Source organism: Gymnoscopelus microlampas (genome assembly GCF_963454915.1).
Source record: "Gymnoscopelus microlampas genome assembly, chromosome: 19".
NCBI classification, from domain to species: Eukaryota; Metazoa; Chordata; class Actinopteri; order Myctophiformes; family Myctophidae; genus Gymnoscopelus; species Gymnoscopelus microlampas.
In genome coordinates, this window is record NC_139956.1 from 27,756,559 (window position 1) to 27,775,928 (window position 19,370).

A 19,370-nucleotide genomic window follows, 5' to 3' on the forward strand; every position below is an offset into this window, starting at 1 on the left:
ACCGGCTTCACCGGGAATAGACTGCTTGTGCAACACATGTTTTCTTGCATCACCGTGTCCGGTGGTTTTACACAGAGGAACACTGATTTGATCAAACTAATAAAGAAAATATGGAGATTTCTGGGGAGCACCATGGTAAATAATTACATTTTTTTTTCTTCTTTCAAATATTGTATTGTTTCTTTTACAATCGACTGTAACAATACCCAGTGAAATAAATGGGTCATAAATAAATCCACAACCTATGTTACATGGTCTTGCATTGAATAATATATATTTTTAATTGCTTATTGTTGAATGTTGATCCAGCAAACTTCTTCAGTGAATCTTCAACTAATTTGACCATTGACCAGCAGATACATCTTTATTGGCACCCAGGAAATAAGTCAACATCCAGAGGATATTCTGATAAAGTGCCGCCTCTTTCCCAGCAGTGATACTTGTGGGTGTGCCACTGCCTGTACAAGACCAGACGGGAAAATGACATTTACAATAACACTGACAGAGCCAGAGAAGACTACACAGGAAAAGTAAGTAAATAACAGATGTTTCAGTATGTTAATGTCATGTGAGATATATCTAGCTTATATTTTTAAAGTTCAACACTTGAGGCTTAGTTTGCTGCTTATTGTGGTAGTGTCTTACAGCTGTCACAGGTGAGGTGTTAACTGTATGATTGTACAGAATGTAACCTGTGTATTTTTAATGTAAATGCAGGGCATTGTGCTACTTTCATTGTACTTGCTTTCTTCAATTTCTTTACGACTCAACATGCTCATGAAATATTAGAAAGGACTAGCCTTGGATCAAGATCAAAACGTTTTTTTGTATTAAGTCTTACATTTGTGTATCATACACAAATGTCAGAATTGATCAAATAAATATATATGACCCTAAAACCCATCTTCAGCTGAGCTAGCTTATTCTTCAGCTTTATGCTTTTAAATTTTATTTGTTTATTTAGACGAACAATGTTCACAATTGTTCAACAACAGATGAACAATACATATCAATGTAATGTAAATACACCGGACAGCAATGATGACAGCAATGATTTCATCCGCAGTCCCCACAGAGGTACAAAACGGGTACGAAAGGTGCAAAAGTATACCTCTACAAAGTAAGTTGTAAATAAAGTGCAGTATTACAGTATTAATTACAAGTCGTACAGGATACGTTGTCAAATTAAGTCAATTTTAAAGCTGTGGTGTTTCGAAATTTCGAAATATCCACCAAAAACTTCTGGTTTCGTTCTCATGGTTATTGTGACTAAGAGATGATGTAAAACAAAACTCTCATGCAGACATCACTAGTGCAGTGGTTCTCAACCTGTGGGTCGGGTCCCCACATGATTTTGGCGGGGGGAATGGTAAAAAATGTCTGTGCTTTAGCAGGAAACCGGGTTCAAATCCAGGGTAGAAGAGGAAAGTTACATAGTGCTGCTTTAAAGGAAAGGTAGTTTTTATTTTATTTTATAGGTGTTAAATAGCTGTATTTTCTGATAGTACTCATTGCTATAGAGTGTTTGTTCAGTAACAGGAGTCTCCATGTCTCTCCAGCTCTTTATTAAACAAAAATCAGGATAGAGAACTCACACAGGGTACAGATTAAACAAGTACAATTGGAAGTGATGACACCAAGAAATTAGCAGACAAAATTGGAACTGGAACACTAAAATTGAAGCTGACACATTCTCTCTTGATTGGCTGAAATTGGCAACCCACCTGAAAATGTATCTTCATTTATTAAAGAGCTGGAGAGACAGGAGACTCCAGTTACTGAACAAACACTCTATAGCAATGATTACTATCAGAATATAGAGCTTTAACCTTTTAACAAAAAATGTTTTTGTTTCAACCCAAAAATATCACTTACCCTACCTTTAACATCTCTAGTCTTTGTCTTCACCTGTTTGATGTAGCCTACAGGAGCTCCCCATTATCTTATGTGTTGTTTTTTTGTTTTTGTTTTATCTTCTTTTTTACAGCGTCCTCTCATATAACCTAGCCACAAAGCACTGACGTAAGATCCTGATAGCCTCCCTCAGGACTTTCAGGACTTCTTGGAAGGGTCCACCATTGCCCCACCCCACCCCAAAACAAACAAAAATCTCACTCTGGTTCACAGCTTATTGGCAGGTTGCCTATAAAGTGAGCAGAGTTCACATAAAAAAGAAACAAGCCAGCTGTCTTACTGGATATGTTACTGTAGCTACTTTGTGGTTTGGTTACGAAGTTGTCTTGTTATCAACCTAGGGGGAGTAGGGGGGAGCCCCATATCAGGTAAACAGGTTCCCTGTGTTGCCATGTCTGCTTATAATAAGCGACTTTGGGCTTGTTCCTAAAGTGTAGTTGCTTCTTTGGGCCTGCTTCCTAATGTTTTTTAAACCAGTGGTTCTCACATTTTTTCATGTCAAGGACACCCAGATTAATATGTATTTGTCTGCGAACCCCCTTCTGAATAACAAAAAAAAAACGTTTTCCCCCAATAATATTTGAAAATAGCAAATCTACAAGCTCACTTTTTGCATTACGGAACGCACACACTTTGTTACATTTAGTGGTTTTATTTCATCATAGCGCAACATATGGTGAAGTATATGGTGCAGGTCAGTGCAACAATCACCGATCTTGTGAAAAATGAAAACGGGACAGCAAAATATTCGAAACTTTCCGCGATTCTGACAATAATCATATTCTTTGAGACACACATCCAGGTTTTTGTTGGGCCAAACAATAATCATGTGACGTTGATCCCCTTCCCTATTGACATGACGTATGTGTAGAAGAATAGTTTCTTCTTTTGAGCTTGTTTTCATAGACATTGAACCATAGTTCCTAACTAAAGGGATAATACACCCCTCTTGCGAAATCTGGCAACACACTGCTTACCTGCATTACACCTGCAAACTATTGGGGCGGAAGTGATGAGATATTGAATGAAGCAGCAGAAAAGGGCAATTGAGCAGCCCTGGAGAAGGGCCAAGAAATAAGGTGAATAGATTGAGAATATCAGGCATTCTAACCTCCCTTACTGAATTTTGATCCAATCTACCCAGAGAGCTCCCTGGCTGCTGCATCTGTCTGGATAAATTCACGCGTCCTGTTTTGCTGCCGTGTGCGCACAGTTTCTGCCTTGGCTGTATTGGGGAATACTGGAGGCATCATTGTGCCTACCAGTGCCCCCTCTGTAAAGCCTTGTTCCCCACCATGCCAGTGTTAAAAATGGACCAAACGCAAAGTGCCGCTGATCACCTGTCAGAGAACGAGAACACCATCCCTTTTCGAACAGGAGAGGTGTCGTGCAACGTTTGCCCGGAAAATCATCGAGCGGTGAGTTGTTTTTTTTTGTCTGTAGCCTACCGTGTGTTTATTATAAGCCACAATTAAAGGTAGGGTAAGTGATATTTTTTTGTTAAAACAAAAAGTATTTTGTTAAAAGGTTAAAACACTATATTCTGATAGTAATCATTGCTATAGAGTGTTTTTTCAGTAACAGATGTCTCCCTGTCTCTCCAGCTCTTTAATTAACAGAAAATACATTTTCCGGTAGGTGTCAAAATCTCAGCCAATCAAGAGAAAGTACCCATTTTTAAGCTTAATTTGTATAGTGTTCCAATTTTGTCTGCTCATTTCTTAGTGTCATCACTTCCAATTCCACTTGTTTAATCTGTATCCTGATTGAGTTCTCTGTCCTGGTTGGATAAAATTGGAACTGAAACTGAAACGAAAATTCATTTTCTGTTTTATAAAGAGCTGGAGAGACAAGGAGACTCCTAATACTGAACAAACACTCTATAGCAATGAGTACTATCAGAATATAGAGCTATTTAACACTTATTTTAACCAAAGCAAATCACTTACCCTACCTTTAACCACTTAAGCCCATACTTTGTTGTCATATGACAAATAGTAAAAAAAAAAAAAAAAAAAAAAAACAGTGACAAAAGCATTGCAATGCAAGTGTTGAGATTTCGTGTGCCTATTATGCCATGCTCAAAATCAAAATCAAAATCATCATGATTTGTGTGCGTGGGGATCTCATCTTAAACAAGCTACGTGCTTAACTGAGCTATCCAGTTTAGTAGACCTTGTATTGCGAATTTGTACTTCCATGTACTGTTACTGTATGTACTGTCATGTACTGTTCTCATGTCTTACTAAATAAAGTACATCAATCAATCAATCAAAAAATAGGGACACCACACCAAGTTTAAAGTTGTCAACAAAAAGGAATTATCACAACAGCATATTTATAAGACTGGAACTGTGCTTTTATTGTATGTTTTTTTTAATACAACATATTCTGTTTAATATATAGGGGACATAAATATAAAAATGCGTGTTTTAAAGAACAAACAAACAAACACAAACATTTCCAGGCGGTCAAGTCATGTGTGGTGTGTGTGGCCTCATTCTGTGACGCTCATCTGGAACCCCACTACCTGGACGCAGCTCTTGGGCGCCATCGTCTGGTCAGCGTGTTGAAGAACCTGGAGGACTCTGTGTGCCGGCTCCACGGGAGGCAGCTGGACAGGTTCTGCAGGAGTGACCAGACCTGCATCTGTGCCCTGTGTGTCCAGCAGGACCACAGAGGACATCGCATTGTGACCACAGCCAAAGAAGCCATGAGGAAAAAGGTAACGTTCACCCCCCCCCGCTCTACGCGAAATGTATTCGCCAAAACTATCAGTTCTACAAGCTCACAAACTGTTGCAGCGCAACGTGTTGTGAGCCTATTCAGCTATTTTCTGCGAATGTTTGCATACTTTCACCAAATGTTCACGGAGTATAGGCTACCATGCCCAGATTAGGGATGCTAAGTAGACTTCATGTGGTTACAGTTGGGCCCCACAAAGGGACTTACCATCTTTGTATGGCAGCAGTGCTCTATATAGGAATACAAGAACACTCCAAAACACGCTCGCTACGGGTCAAATCTGGCGAACGGTCGCCACCAGGTATTACTAAACGTAACCTCAGTAAAACTATGCCTAAACCTAACCTTATTCCTAAACGTAACCTCAGTAAAACTACGCCTAAAACTAACCTTAATCCTAAACGTAACCTCAGTAAAACTATGCCTAAAACTAACCTTAATCCTATACGTAACCTCAGTTAAACTATGCCTAAAACTAACCTTAATCCTAAACGTAACCTCAGTAAAACTATGCCTAAAACTAACCTTAATCCTAAACTTAACCTCAGTAAAACTATGCCTAACCCAAATCTTATTCCTAACCTAAACGAATACAAGAGGGGGGCGAGCGGTCCACGAAACAAATGGGGGCGAGTGTGTTTTGGGGAGAGCGTTCTGGTTACCCTATATAGCACCTCAACCACTCCAAAGAACCAGTGAACAACCACCATATTTGTGTGTGTGTACTTACGTACTGTATACTGCTCCCTCCCTCCCATTCTGTAGGTGAAATTAAGGATGAGAATGACGAGGCTTGTGCAGACGATTGAGGAGAGACAGAGTCAAGTGGAGAACATCAAACACTGCACGGACCTCAGAGAAGAAACAGGGGGGAGGAGAGCATCATGGGGTGAGGAGATCATCAAAGACCTGGAGGAGGAGATCACTGTCCTCCACAGGAGAAACACTGAGCTGGAGCAGCTCTCACTGGTCCAGGACCACCTCCACTTCCTGCAGGTCTGTCCTGTGTACGCACACACCAGTGCTGGAAGAAGTATTCTCCAGTACTCCACGTGATGGACTCTGCAGCTCGTTGCTGTCTGTCGAACCTCTTAACTCCATATTGTACTTTTTTTCCTCGTAAATTAATGCCCTACTTGATCATACTACAGCGTTGGACAAAAGCATCAAAAGTAGCAGATCTACAAGCTCGAAACGCGGCGCAAAGCGACACATGTTGGACTTGTTGCTATTTTTTAATCCTGAAGAGTAACAGTGTTGGACAGTCTGAGCCAATCAAACGAAGCAGTAGGAAAATATACCAGAACAGGAAATGGGTATGCCACCTTTTAGAAAGAGGGGACTACAGTTAATATTGTTTCCTTACGATAAGCAGGGCGTGGGAGCGCTTGTTTTCGGCCAGCCTCGATGAAGGCGTGCCGTCTGAATACTGCAAATAGTCCAGGGGCCAACACTGATATTTTCACAAATTGGTACCACCTGAGGTGGCCGTAAAGTTTTTGTATTTTTGTATTCCTACATGTCTCTAGTTTATATTTTGGTATGATACATCTTCCAATTCAGTAGCTTAATGGCAGTTATCACTACCTACCGGCTAATGTATCCGGTAGGAGACACAAAGTAGAATCTTTGTGTCTCCTACCGGAAATACACCCGGGCATCAAATTATAGCGACAAAAAACAAAATATATCCATGTATTCAAGGCTTCATGGGGTGTGCAATTGATAACTTCTCAGATTTTTGGTGTTTGCAAAAAGACTGCTTTCCATAAGCTTGTAAAAGTTGACCCTCCTTCGGTCTAGGGTGGTCATAGCTGAATGGGTAGAGAGTCCCCCTGGGAAACTTAAAGGAGGAGTTCACCCAAAAAATAATTTATTTTCTATCAATTGCACACCCCATGAAGCCTTGAATACATGGATATATTTTGTTTTTTGTCGCAATAATTTGATGCCCGGGTGTATTTCCGGTAGGAGACACAAAGATTCTACTTAGTGTCTCCTACCGGATACATTAGCCGGGTTACAGTCATTAAGCTACTGAATTGGAAAATGTATCATATCAAAATATAAACTAGAGACATGTAGGAATACAAAAATACCAAAAATGTACGGCCACCTCAGGTGGTACCAAAATCTGGCTTGGCCCCTGGACTAAAAGTCCGCTTCTGCCGACTCAGCGCTGTTCGAGTTATGTCCCGTTAGGGACATAATGGTAAATAATTTCACTTTCATCATAATCATAATCACTTTTTAGCTCAAGATCCAAAAGAGATTTCTCCCCGGGACCCAACTGGTGAAAATAGCAGATCTACAAGCTCACAACGTGTTGCAACTTTTTTAATTGATTTCTTATTTATGGAATTGCTTAAAGTTTTTTATTTTATTTATGAAATTATTTTGAAAAATATTTCCATCTTTTTCTATGAAAAGTTTTAATTTAGATTGTAGTGTGTGTGTGTGTGTGTGTGTGTGTCCATTTGGTATGTGACATGGTATTCTCTTTGCCAAGTCATTGGATTTATCACATTCTTGTTGATGTTTAATAAAGTTTTTGTTTCCTAATATGCTGAGGGTCTATTTTATTAAATCATTAGGAGAAGTTCATCATTCATGTCATGTTCATCTGCTCTGTAAAGGTTTGCTATACATATATAATAAAATATTTATTATTACTACTACCAGGACCCCTGTAGAGGATTAATTAACCAAGGGATTAAGACAACCTTTAAAATGTCTAATTTTTATCATTTTATGGAGGAGCATTTGTGCCAAAATTAAACAATTAAATAAATAATATATTTAATTGTATTTTTTATTTAGCCCATCCATTCATTAAGTTATAATAAATTTAGGCACAATATCACCCCTTTCAGAACCCAGTGTACCTCGAAAGGGGCTAGGCCACTGGGTCTCAAACTTTTTCATGTCATGGACCCCAAACTTGACACTTATTAGTCCGCGGACCCCCATTTGAAAAGATATGCCAGGCAGGGACCCCCATAAGAGCATTTTTACGGCTCTAGCAGTGACAACCATTAATTTCAAGGATCCCCTGTTTGACATGCATTAGGCTACGGACCCCCATTTTATAGCATTTATATCTCTGGGACCCCGATTTATAATGTAAAATCAATGTTAATATAACTCTGAGGGTGAACAAATGGAACCAAATGGGCCCTAACGGGTACATTTGGTTCTGAGTTACAGACCCATAAGGGTCCATTTGGTTCCTAAACTAGCCATCATTTAGCAGGGGACCCCCTGGAACTCCCTCAAGGACCCCTGGGGGTCCCCCGACCCCACTTTGAGAAACATAATGGGCTAGGCATAATGGTGACGTACCTCGTTCAGAAACGAAAGTAGAAATTTACTGAGAAATGAAACTTAGTAGACTGGGGTGAATTCACTTGTCGGATCTGGTCTGGGTCTGGAGCGGATACGGAAAAGGGTGCGTCCAATTGTATGCGCAAATTACCGGATATAGATGCGGGCTCTAAACCGGATCACACTGGTTAATTGGGAATGAAACTAGGCTTTTCACTGTTACTGAGGAAAACCTGCAGGTGCCTAGAAGTGAAAACACGCAGCACAGGAGGGAAGAGCAGGGAAGATAATATTAATAAACATTAAGGTAATTACGATGTCATATATTTAAGTAGTTAATGCTCTCTTAATAAATATAGGTATTTTATGAACTTTGATGCATTTGTTTAGAATGAAGTTTAAACCGCGCTCTATCTACTTTCTTCTCCAGCACTACTTTGAGCAGTGGTGGAAAAATTACTCACATGTTTTAAAAGTATCAATATTGCATTGTAGAAACACTGTTACAAAAAGTCCGGAATTCAAAATTGACTTGAGTAAAAGTAGTACAAAAGGAAATGTGTGGGCTGAAGTGGTTAATGTATGTTTTTTAATAATAATCTAAATCTACAAAGTAACCAGTAACTAAAGTTTCCCAATAATTATAGTGGAGTATAAAGTACAATATTTGCCACTTAATAGTGGAGTAGAAGTAAAAGTATTGAAAATTGGAAATACTCCAGTAAAGTAAAAAATACCCGCAAATTGTACTTGAGTACAGTACTTGAGTAAATGTACTTAGTTACTTTACACCACTGCACCAGAGTATACAGACAAATGCATGATACAAATAAATGCCATACTGAATGAAGGCTGGATAGCCAAAACGTCTGTCATCTTTCCTGAGGCATAAAACTATTTTATTTCTGAGTGCAGCACTCCTTTTTTTTATTTATTAACAGTTTATTTGGACAACGCACACTGCAGTTACCTGTCGCCATCTAGTGACTCAAATAGGCTATAACATGGGCTGTAAAACCAAACATGTAAACTATAGTCTATCACTCATAATTTAGGTGCATAGCTAAAATAAAGCAAACATAATGTACTAAAACTGACTGGCTTAAGACCTGTGTGTAACCTACCAGTACACTAGATTTCCTTCCCCTCTTCACTTTATGAGTAATGCATTACTGATAAACAGTTATTTGGATTTTCTTTTCCTTTTTTTAATATAATTTAAAGTAGCCACTTATTTTTTACCCTTTTTTCTCTCCAATGTGGTTGTTATGCCAATTAATCCCTCCCCACACACATTTCTGCGTTGTCACTGCTGTTGTATCCTACTGACTCACCTGCCAGTGAGGAGCCCCCACCGGGAGGACGTAGAGCCTTCGTGCTACTCCTCCCACCCTACATGCAATGACCATTATCACCCTCTCCGCCCGGCTTCCCTCCCCCGAACACGGGCCAATTGTGTTCGCATAGACGCCCGACAAAACCGGATGCACCACGGTGGTGGCGCATTTATTTGGACTTAGTTGTGACATTTTTCCTCATGCCTGTTTGACATTTATCACTGAATTATACTGTGTCTTACACAAACAGAGCGAACTGGCCACGGTTCAGAAAATGAGTCACCAAACTTGCCACTGTGGTTGGTCCAAAGTTACCACCTATCAGGGCCTGAGAATCCACCAAGGGAAGAAAGGATGCACGCCAAAGGGAGTGAGCATCCCACAGAGCCAGTATCTTAAAGCCAGACAAGATTGTTATGATATCTGCACCCCTGTGAAGGATGGTGAGTGTGTTGTCGTGCGACATGTAGGCCTGTCACAATTATGAAATTTTACGTGACGATTAATAGTCGCTCAAATAATTGCGATTAACGATTTAACTGTTTCTGTGAAAAGCTGATCTACAAGCTCAAAACGCATCACATTGCGACGCATTTTTTGCTTTTAGATCTGCTATTTCCACCATTTTTGATAATGTTTGAAAATATAAGAACATTTTAACATGGAAATGATTGATCATTATGACGATTATGCAAAAAATGATTGCGATCATCTCCAATAATTGCGATTAGGCGATTATGTAATAATTGTTACAGGCCTAGTGACTAATCTAGTCTAGGCCTAGTCTGTTTTCTCTACCATTTATGATCTCCTTCTGGTCAATGCATAATGTATTGGTTTATAGGATGTTCTCAAAGAAGAGATTTTCGACAACGATCAATGCCTTCTCTTGCAGGCAGAGAAGACCTAAATATGCATTTTCAATCTCCGCACCATTACATCCAGAGAGCCACAGAAATATCATCAGAGACTGTTCAAAGGGCACTTCATTTCGACAATTACGATCTGGTACAGTATGGCATGTGCCTTGTTGGTCCTGTTTATTTGTTTTTGTTTTGTTTTTTAGACCTGTGAAGAATGTGAAACTTACTATATATATATATATATATATATATATATATAAACACACACATACATATATAGCCCTCCAGGGATGGCCCTGACTGTCAGGTGCTCTGACTGAGGTGTTTATTCTAAATCCAGTGTTATCTTTTAATAATTTCTGAATACATTTCTATCTACATTTTTTGGGCCACCGTTCAGAAAATGAGTCTCCAAACGTGCCACTGTGGTTGGTCCAAAGTTACCACCTATCATGGTCTGAGAACCCACCAAGGGATGAAAGGATGCACGCCAAAGGGAGTGAGCATCCCACAGAACCAGTATCTTAAAGCCAGACAAGATTGTTATGATATCTGCACCCCTGTGAAGGATGGTGAGTGTGTTGTCGTGCGACATGTCGGCCTGTCACAATTATGACATTTTACGTGACGATTAATAGTCGCTCAAATAATTGCGATTAACGATTTAACTGTTTCTGTAAAAAGCTGATCTACAAGCTCAAAATGCATCACATTGCGACGCATTTTTTGCTTTTAGATCTGCTATTTCCACCATTTTTGATAATGTTTGAAAATATAAGAACATTTTAACATGGAAATGATTGATCATTATGACGATTATGCAAAAAATGATTGCGATCATCTCAAATAATTGCGATTAGGCGATTATGTAATAATTGTTACAGGCCTAGTGACTAGTCTAGTTTAGGCCTAGTCTGTTTTCTCTACCATTTATGATCTCCTTCTGGTCAATGCATAATGTATTGGTTTATAGGATGTTCTCAAAGAAGAGATTTTCGACAACGATCAATGCCTTCTCTTGCAGGCAGAGAAGACCTAAATATGCATTTTCAATCTCCGCACCATTACATCCAGAGAGCCACAGAAAGATCATCAGAGACTGTTCAAAGGGCACTTCATTTCGACAATTACGATCTGGTACAGTATGGCATGTGCCTTGTTGGTCCTGTTTATTTGTTTTCGTTTTGTTTTTTAGACCTGTGAAGAATGTGAAACTTACTATATATATATGTGTGTATATATATATATATATATATATATATATATATATATATATATATATATATATATATATATATATATATATATATATATATATATATATATATATATATATAAATATAAACACACACATACATATAGAGCCCTCCAGGGATGGCCCTGACTGTCAGGTGCTCTGACTGAGGTGTTTATTCTAAATCCAGTGTTATCTTTTAATAATTTCTGAATACATTTCTATCTAACTTTTTTGGGCCACCGTTCAGAAAATGAGTCTCCAAACGTGCCACTGTGGTTGGTCCAAAGTTACCACCTATCATGGTCTGAGAACCCACCAAGGGATGAAAGGATGCACGCCAAAGGGAGTGAGCATCCCACAGAGCCAGTATCTTAAAGCCAGACAAGATTGTTATGATATCTGCACCCCTGTGAAGGATGGTGAGTGTGTTGTCGTGCGACATGTAGGCCTGTCACAATTATGACATTTTACGTGACGATTAATAGTCGCTCAAATAATTGCGATTAACGATTTAACTGTTTCTGTAAAAAGCTGATCTACAAGCTCAAAATGCATCACATGGTGACGCATTTTTTGCTTTTAGATCTGCTATTTCCACCATTTTTGAAAATGTTTGAAAATATAAGAACATTTTAACATGGAAATGATTGATCATTATGACGATTATGCAAAAAATGATTGCGATCATCTCAAATAATTGTGATTAGGCGATTATGTAATAATTGTGACAGGCCTAGTGACTAGTCTAGTCTAGGCCTAGTCTATTTTCTCTACCATTTATGATCTCCTTCTGGTCAATGCATAATGTATTGGTTTATAGAATGTTCTCAAAGAAGAGATTTTCGACAACTATCAATGCCTTCTCTTGCAGGCAGAGAAGACCTAAATGCACATTTTCAATCTCCGCACCATTACGTCGAGAGAGCCACAGAAAGATCATCAGAGACTGCTCAAAGGGCACTTCATTTTGACAATTACGATCTGGTACAGTATGGCATGTGCCTTGTTGGTCCTGTTTATTTTATTTTATTTATTTATTTTTTAGACCTGTGAAGAATGTTAAACTTACTGTATATATATATATATATATATATATATATATATATAAAATGATGGCTTCAGCCGACTTAGCGCCGTTCAAATTAACGTTCCGATAGGGACAGAACCGTAACCCCCCTAGTCAACATGTGCCGTTTTTGATTTTTTTTTTGGATGTCCGCCCAAGAAATCACCCGTTTGCCGTCTTGGGAGTGAGAATGCGTTGAACAAGACACGACAACATACAATAATCTCTTGCCCTCTAACTATGTACAGTATTCTGTAGTATTAACAACACACACCATCGATGCACACATGTGTGCCATGCTGCGCATGCTGTAGTTACAGACTTCTTTCCATATCTGTTTGTGTGCAAGGCAGGGCAACGTAAAATCAAAGCTGACCTGCGGCAGAAAGTGCAGATGAGAAAGCAGAAGGTGGAAGAGATCAGTGCCTCCCTGAAAAAGTGCAAGGTAAGGAGAGATCAGTGCATCCCTGGAAAAGTGCAGGGTAAGGAGAGATCATTGATGAGATGTGATTCGATCTGATTTGAAGACACCCAGCTTTAAAAAAAAAAAAAAAAAATTTTAGAAAGGAGGATTTGAGCATCACCGTGTCTTTCAGGGAGACCTGGACCGCGAGGTGTCAGAGATCAGCGGCGTGTTTGACGAGGTGATCAGAGTTGTGATGGAAGCACGTCGCGAAGCCCTTCAGCCTGTGAAGAAGAGGTTTGTTTTTTTATTATTCTTCCTCCGCCGTTTTTCGCAGTTCTGTCTATGGCATGGATTGAGGTGTCCATGAGTAAGGTTCTTAACCCTGGATTGCTAGCCACCATCCCTCAGCACTCTGCTCAGCTGTCTAGAATGCTCATTTGTTAGTTGCATGGGCTGCTTTGTCTCAAATTCAATCTATTCTGTTTCTATGTCTTATTGTGCTATTGTTGCATATTGCTTTTTGCCTTTCATGCCTTGGCCCTGCTTATCACTGCTTGCAGCTTTAATTATTATTATTATATTTCTTTGCACTGTATTAAAGGTAGGGTAAGTGATCTTTTTTGGTTAAAACAAAACGTATTTTGTTAAAAGGTTAAAGCACTATATTCTGATAGTAATCATTGCTATAGAGTGTTTGTTCAGTAACAGGAGTCTCCCCGTCTCTCCAGCTCTTTAATAAACAGAAAATACATTTTCCGGTAGGTGTCAAAATCTCAGCCAATCAGGAGAAAGTACCCATTTTTAAGCTTCATTTTATAGTGTTCCAGTTCCAATTTTGCCCGCTAATTTCTTAGTGTCATCACTTCCAATTTCACTTGTTTAATCTATATCCTGATTGAGTTATCTATCCTGATTGGATAACATTGGAAATTAAACTGAAACTGAAACGAAAATGCATTTTCTGTTTTATAAAGAGCTGGAGAGACAAGGAGACTCCTTTTACTGAACAAACACTATAGCAATGAGTACTATCAGAATATAGAGCTATTTAACACATATCTTAACCAAAGAAAATCACTTTCTCACCTACTTTTAACGTATGTTGTGTTGAGTGGGGCCATTACCTTATTATGCAGGGCTGAGGGCTATAGTTTCAGCAGAGCCAACATGCATGAATATGTATGTCATTCACAACTTTTTTCTACTTTGATATATAACACTGGCTTGCATTTGACAATCATACGACGGTGTAGCATTCCGAGAATAACAGATCTGCAAGCTCACAACGAGTCACATCTATGACGTGTTGTGAGCTTGTCAATTCGCCATTTTTCGGCGCGCAACAAACAGGTCGTACAACAAGGTAAAAAAACACTTTCAATTTTTTTTTCAAAAATGTGCAGCTCAGCACAAAGTGAAGCGCTGTGAGCTTGTATAACTGCTATTTTTGAATAGCCAACGCTAAAATCTAAAATGACACACATGCTTTCTCAGTATATTAATGGGTTAAGTAAGTCACCAAAAGTCTTGTTTTCTGTGTTAGGATACACAGGGTGGAGAGGGAGGCTAATGATCTGACCCAGGGACTACAGAGAGCTATTTATCAACTGGAAACACAGGTGAGATCAAATCAAACACACTGACACATATGAGTGTGCACACTAGTGATGTGTGGGTCGGGTTTTTTCATGACCCGACCCGCCCCGCCCCGCCACGGAACCCAACCCGCCTCAGCCCGCCCCGCGAACCCATATATAAATCGCGGGTTGAGTGTATTCAAAGTGTTTTATTGTTATTATTCTTATTCTTATTAGGAATAAAGACAAAACAAGAGCATGTGATTATTTTATTTTTTTGCGTGTGAGCGCAGCTGACCCGCTCACCCGCAGCCCGCATAATTGCCTCTGAAATCCTGACTCGGCCACCCGCGCCGCGGGTTGACCCGCGGGTTACGGGTCGGCCCGCTCATCACTAGTGCACACACTCTTTTGCGTTAGTTCTCAAAGTGGTCCATGGGGGGGGGGGCGGTACCAGGGGGTCCCCAGCAAAATAAGTTAATATAGCGTCACAATCATTTTAAGCACTTTAACCATATTTTATACTTTTGTATTGGAAAATAGCAGATCTACAAGCGCATAGCGCGGCACCGAGCCGCGCTATACGCTTGTAGACCTGTTGTTTTTGAAAAACCCCTGGCACAAAATATTTTTCAAATGGGGGGGGGGGGGGGGGTCCGCAGCCAAATACATATCATTTTGAGGGTCCTTGTGATGAAAATGTTTGAGAACTAAAGCCCTATTGGTCTATCACAGTAACAAATTTGAGCCACTTTGTAGAACTATTGTATCTTCTTTTTAATCTAATCTTTGTTTGTAATCTCACACACACACACACACACACACACACACACACACACACACACACACACAGCGACAATTTATCTTTCTGTAACTCTGTGTATCAGGCACACCGGCCTCCAGGTGAGGAGGTCGACCGGGACTGGACAAAAGTAGCTGTTGACACGACGACGTCCTTCGGCACCATGAGATCAATCATGGCTGCCATGATGGAGAGAATTAAGCTGGAACTGGAGAAACTGACCTCCATCGGTAACATTGACTCACACGTAATGTTCAAATAGTAAAGTCAGGGAGTAAATACAGTATGAGTGCAGATCAGGATGGAAGCACAGTAACCGATATTATCCTCCTATCATTCCACAAACCTCTGTCACCACAATCACCTGTTCTGCCCGGTTCTCCGCAGTGGCTGGAGCAATTGATCTGAATTTGCACACAGCCATTGACCGCTAGCATGTGCACGGAACAGTGACGCCTGTTTTTCACTTTCCCAAAATGTAAGCTGTTTGTTCGCGTTTTCATGTAAAATAATTCCGGTTATGGGAGCTATCGTCAGCATGCTTAAAGTCGTCGCCATGGTTACACAGCCCCCCAAAGGAAGGGGTCCTCCTTGGGGCCAAAAAGGTTTGGGAGTATTGCTGTACAGCACGGCACGTAACCCAAAGTCTGTTGATACTTTGAATGCACACGTCTCCGGGTATGGACTAGTGACAATAGAGGATATGCGCATGCTTAAAGTGAATGGCACATCGAGTGGCAAATCGAGTGGCAAAGAAACATGCAAAATTAGTTTAACATTGTTTAATGTTGTTTAATGCAATCAGATATGACTTTTCTGTTTGGATGCATGGGCTGTCAAGGCCAGAAAGTATTTTTTTGACACTCAGTAGGCATTCCTGCATAACTTCCGGGTTTGATGATGATGTCACACGCATGTCCTCTATAATGATTGCAATTGTTTTACTTCACAGAAATCCAGAGGGTTCCAAAGTTTGCAGGTGTGTTGTATTTATTTATACATTTACCATATAAAACCTATACTGTACAGTGTACGTTGTTGACTGGAATCCCCCAGGGTTCTGTACTAGGTCCCATCCTTTTTTAGTGGCGCTAGCCGCTCTATACCTTTAGGTATAGAGCGGATCCTGCTCTATACCTGACTTTGTCTGTGTTCACCGTCAACGTTCTGATTGGTCAGACCCGTCAACAAAGTGATTGGTCAAGCTTCATGTGACACATAAACACATTATAAACACATATCGATGACATAATGTATCAAAGGCGCCGCTACCTTCACACAGGGTGTGATTTTTCCCTCTACACCAAATCTCCCTCTACATCAAATCTCTTCACCAAAGATTGGGTGAAAATAGCCAATCTGTAAGTTCATAAAGTGAGCTTGCAGATTGGCTATTTTCACAGAACCTTTGCCCCCAGAATAGGGATGCTAGGGTTCATGTGGTTAAAATACAAACATATTTAGCATTCAACAATGTATTGTATCGAGTGCCAAAATCAGTTTCCATATTTGGCTTGCAGTGGACGTGAAGCTGGACCCGAACACGGCACACGCACGTCTCGTTCTGTTTGACAAAAAGACGCAAGTGAGAGACGGAGGTGAAAGCGAGGAAGTCGTGGAGGCTCCAGAGGGATTCGATGTGTTCGCCAGTGTCCTGGGTATGGACAACATAAACCCAGACAAGTCATACTGGGAGGTGGACGTCGGCGACAAGACAGGATGGGACCTGGGAATCGCCCGCGGTGACGCAAACCGCAAGGGGCAACTCCTTCTGAATCCAGACAATGGTTACTGGGTAACCGTCCATTATGACGACGAGCATTACGCGGCCATGACGCTCCCGCCGACTCGCCTGGCCCTGAAAGAGAAGCCCCAGAAGGTGGGGATGTTTGTGGACCGTGACGAGGGCCTCGTGTCTTTCTATGACGTGACGGCCGGCTCACACATCTACTCTTTCACAGGGTGTTCGTTCGGTGGCGAGCTGTACCCTTATCTCAGTCCACACCTGAGACAAGGTGACAACAACGCTGAACCTCTGGCCATTTCTCCTGTGAAACTGGATGAAGATGAAGATCTTTAATCTTAGATGAAAAATCTTCTTTGTAATTTACTGTAAGGGCCTTGGCCGTGCCCCTGTTAGTTCCCTCCTTGTGTTTACCATGTTTTCTCTCACCCCCTGGGTCTCCTGTATTAGGGTCTGTGCACAACTGCAGTCCCTGGTTTCCAGAAGGTGGCATACCGGTTATCTGTTCTAGGTCACTTTCCCGTAGCTTTGTTTGATTGGCTTGGCACAGATTTGAAGCGCCTTGATGTACACGTACATCCCCTACCCATGCATGATGTACAAGTACAGTACACCCCCTGGACATGACGCTAGTACTGTATGTCGCAGGGACTTGCCCCCTCCTCCAGTACAGCCCGGTTCAGACTTTGAGCTTATTTTCCCCAAGAACCTAGTCTGGTCCTCGATTCTTCCTCATCTTTCCTCCTCTGTCTAAACTGCCCCCTAGATGGCTTATATATTTTTATTGCAATGAACTGCACCTCACTCATAATAACAATGAAATAAGTGTTCATTTGTTATTTGATTTACTTTGATATCAAACAATCAATCAACAAAATTATATCAATGAATTAATGAATTATATAATTGATTTTCTTTTCTTTTCTTTTCATGCCATTGTCAATTCACATGAAACAATAAATGTGGACCATTTCACCAGATTTGCGTGGTTCCGTTTTGTGCTGAAACAAAACAAATTATAAAAGGTGTCTAGCTAACCATTAAGGCACCCCAAATCACTGGCTTTCCGAATCTGATTTCCATGAATTACATTTGAATCGTAATACTTGTTCAGACTGCATAAAACCAGTCCAACTCTGGAATCAGATTTAGCCTGTATTATGGCTGCCAGTCTTAACAAGGCCTAATACATTTTATTAATATGTTGTTCTTACAAAAATATATATGTATTGGACATACGATATTTCATCAGTCAGATGTAACACACTGTAGGGTATTTAATTTGATAATACCTTGCTCGTTCGTTCAGACCAACAACCCAATGAAATAAAGACAGGCGGACACAATGAGTACTCAATTTAACGTGCGCACGGAGAAACGACATCTACCCATCACTTCCCCGTGACAGCCTTTTATTACAGAAATGGTTTCATAACATATCATAAAGAGGAACAGAATAGCTGGGCAAACAGTTTCTTGTTTGCTCAGTGTATAATGGATTACAGACACTTGTGGCACTTAACGTATATAATGAGTACATAGGTCAAAGCACAACGTATTCAGGAACTGATTACTTTTGTTAGTGGCCTCGCATAGAGGCAAACATATTCCATGATTAACACAAGATTGTTTAATACAGTGTAAGTTACATACAAATAGAAAATATACACTTTGATCCCTATCACATACACACACACACACACACACACACACACACACACACACACACACACACACACACAGAGTGCTTGTCACATACTTGTGCGGTGAGAACCAAAATGTAGGACAGCCAGGCAGAATAGTGTTCAAAACCCATGATTGGGTATTTTAATACAGGTGAACATAGACATCACAGACAAACTGACATGATGCAACACAAACAATGACCCGACAAGGAGTAACTGGGGAACAAGACTAATATACACATGAGAGCTGATTACACATGAGATACGGCTGGGAAAGACATGAACAATTCTCAACAACTTAATTGTCACATCACAGGTGTACAGGGGTAAAGAAGTGGTTGAAATGTATTTGTCGTACAAGCTCATATGCAGTTTTCAAGAGGGGAAAATAATAAGAGACGGAAACAATGAAGATAGGTCACATTATGTCAAATATGATCAATATGAGCTGAGCAAATATATATACTGTACATAGGATGCATTGTTTAAGACAATGGCAATGGAAAGAGACAGTTAAAATAGTAGCAGATATAGTAAATGGTGCATTCAGTTTGCACCTTGATCCAAACTGCTTTACAATTTGCTGTACATTCACCCATTCAACTAGGTTTACATTTAATCTCCTTCAAACTGCCAGTGGTGGAAAGTAACTAAGTACATTTACTCAAGT

The 19,370-nt window shown here is 40.2% G+C and overlaps 2 protein-coding genes across 4 annotated transcripts; both read left to right on the forward strand.

Moving 5' to 3' along the window:
- The first annotated feature begins 441 nt into the window (after positions 1-441).
- On the forward strand, positions 442-7,121 carry LOC311035024 (E3 ubiquitin-protein ligase TRIM47-like). The gene is made up of 5 exons (XM_084043084.1): positions 442-530; positions 965-1,127; positions 3,059-3,332; positions 4,382-4,639; positions 5,425-7,121. The coding sequence occupies exons 2-5, from the start codon at positions 1,039-1,041 to the stop codon at positions 5,713-5,715; spliced, it is 912 nt and encodes a 303-aa protein (XP_083899210.1). The 5' UTR covers positions 442-530; positions 965-1,038; the 3' UTR covers positions 5,716-7,121.
- A 1,088-nt stretch (positions 7,122-8,209) lies between these two features.
- Positions 8,210-17,987, forward strand: LOC311035017 (uncharacterized protein). Of its 3 annotated transcripts, none has more exons than XM_084043074.1 (13): positions 8,210-8,290; positions 9,571-9,763; positions 10,165-10,328; positions 10,584-10,755; positions 11,157-11,320; positions 11,668-11,839; positions 12,292-12,404; positions 12,836-12,931; positions 13,083-13,186; positions 14,436-14,511; positions 15,357-15,501; positions 16,224-16,250; positions 16,792-17,987. In XM_084043074.1, exons 2-13 carry the CDS (start codon positions 9,595-9,597, stop codon positions 17,349-17,351), a joined length of 1,962 nt encoding a protein of 653 aa, XP_083899200.1. In that variant the 5' UTR covers positions 8,210-8,290; positions 9,571-9,594; the 3' UTR covers positions 17,352-17,987. The 3 variants fall into 3 exon arrangements, with proteins under 3 accessions (XP_083899200.1, XP_083899201.1, XP_083899202.1); XM_084043075.1 differs by having other exon boundaries at positions 11,208-11,320; XM_084043076.1 differs by having other exon boundaries at positions 10,216-10,328.
- Positions 17,988-19,370: the final 1,383 nt, after the last annotated feature.

Bases quoted from the DNA above. Each gene is read 5' to 3' on its own strand.
- LOC311035017 (XM_084043074.1), top strand. From the start codon at position 9,595: ATGAGTCACCAAACTTGCCACTGTGGTTGGTCCAAAGTTACCACCTAT. The intron at 9,764-10,164 runs GTGAGTGTGTTG...ATTGGTTTATAG, and splicing joins CTGCACCCCTGTGAAGGATG to GATGTTCTCAAAGAAGAGAT. The intron at 11,321-11,667 runs GTACAGTATGGC...GCCACCGTTCAG, and splicing joins ATTTCGACAATTACGATCTG to AAAATGAGTCTCCAAACGTG.
- LOC311035024 (XM_084043084.1), top strand. From the start codon at position 1,039: ATGATGACAGCAATGATTTCATCCGCAGTCCCCACAGAGGTACAAAAC. The intron at 3,333-4,381 runs GTGAGTTGTTTT...AAACATTTCCAG, and splicing joins GCCCGGAAAATCATCGAGCG to GCGGTCAAGTCATGTGTGGT. The intron at 4,640-5,424 runs GTAACGTTCACC...CCCATTCTGTAG, and splicing joins AAGAAGCCATGAGGAAAAAG to GTGAAATTAAGGATGAGAAT.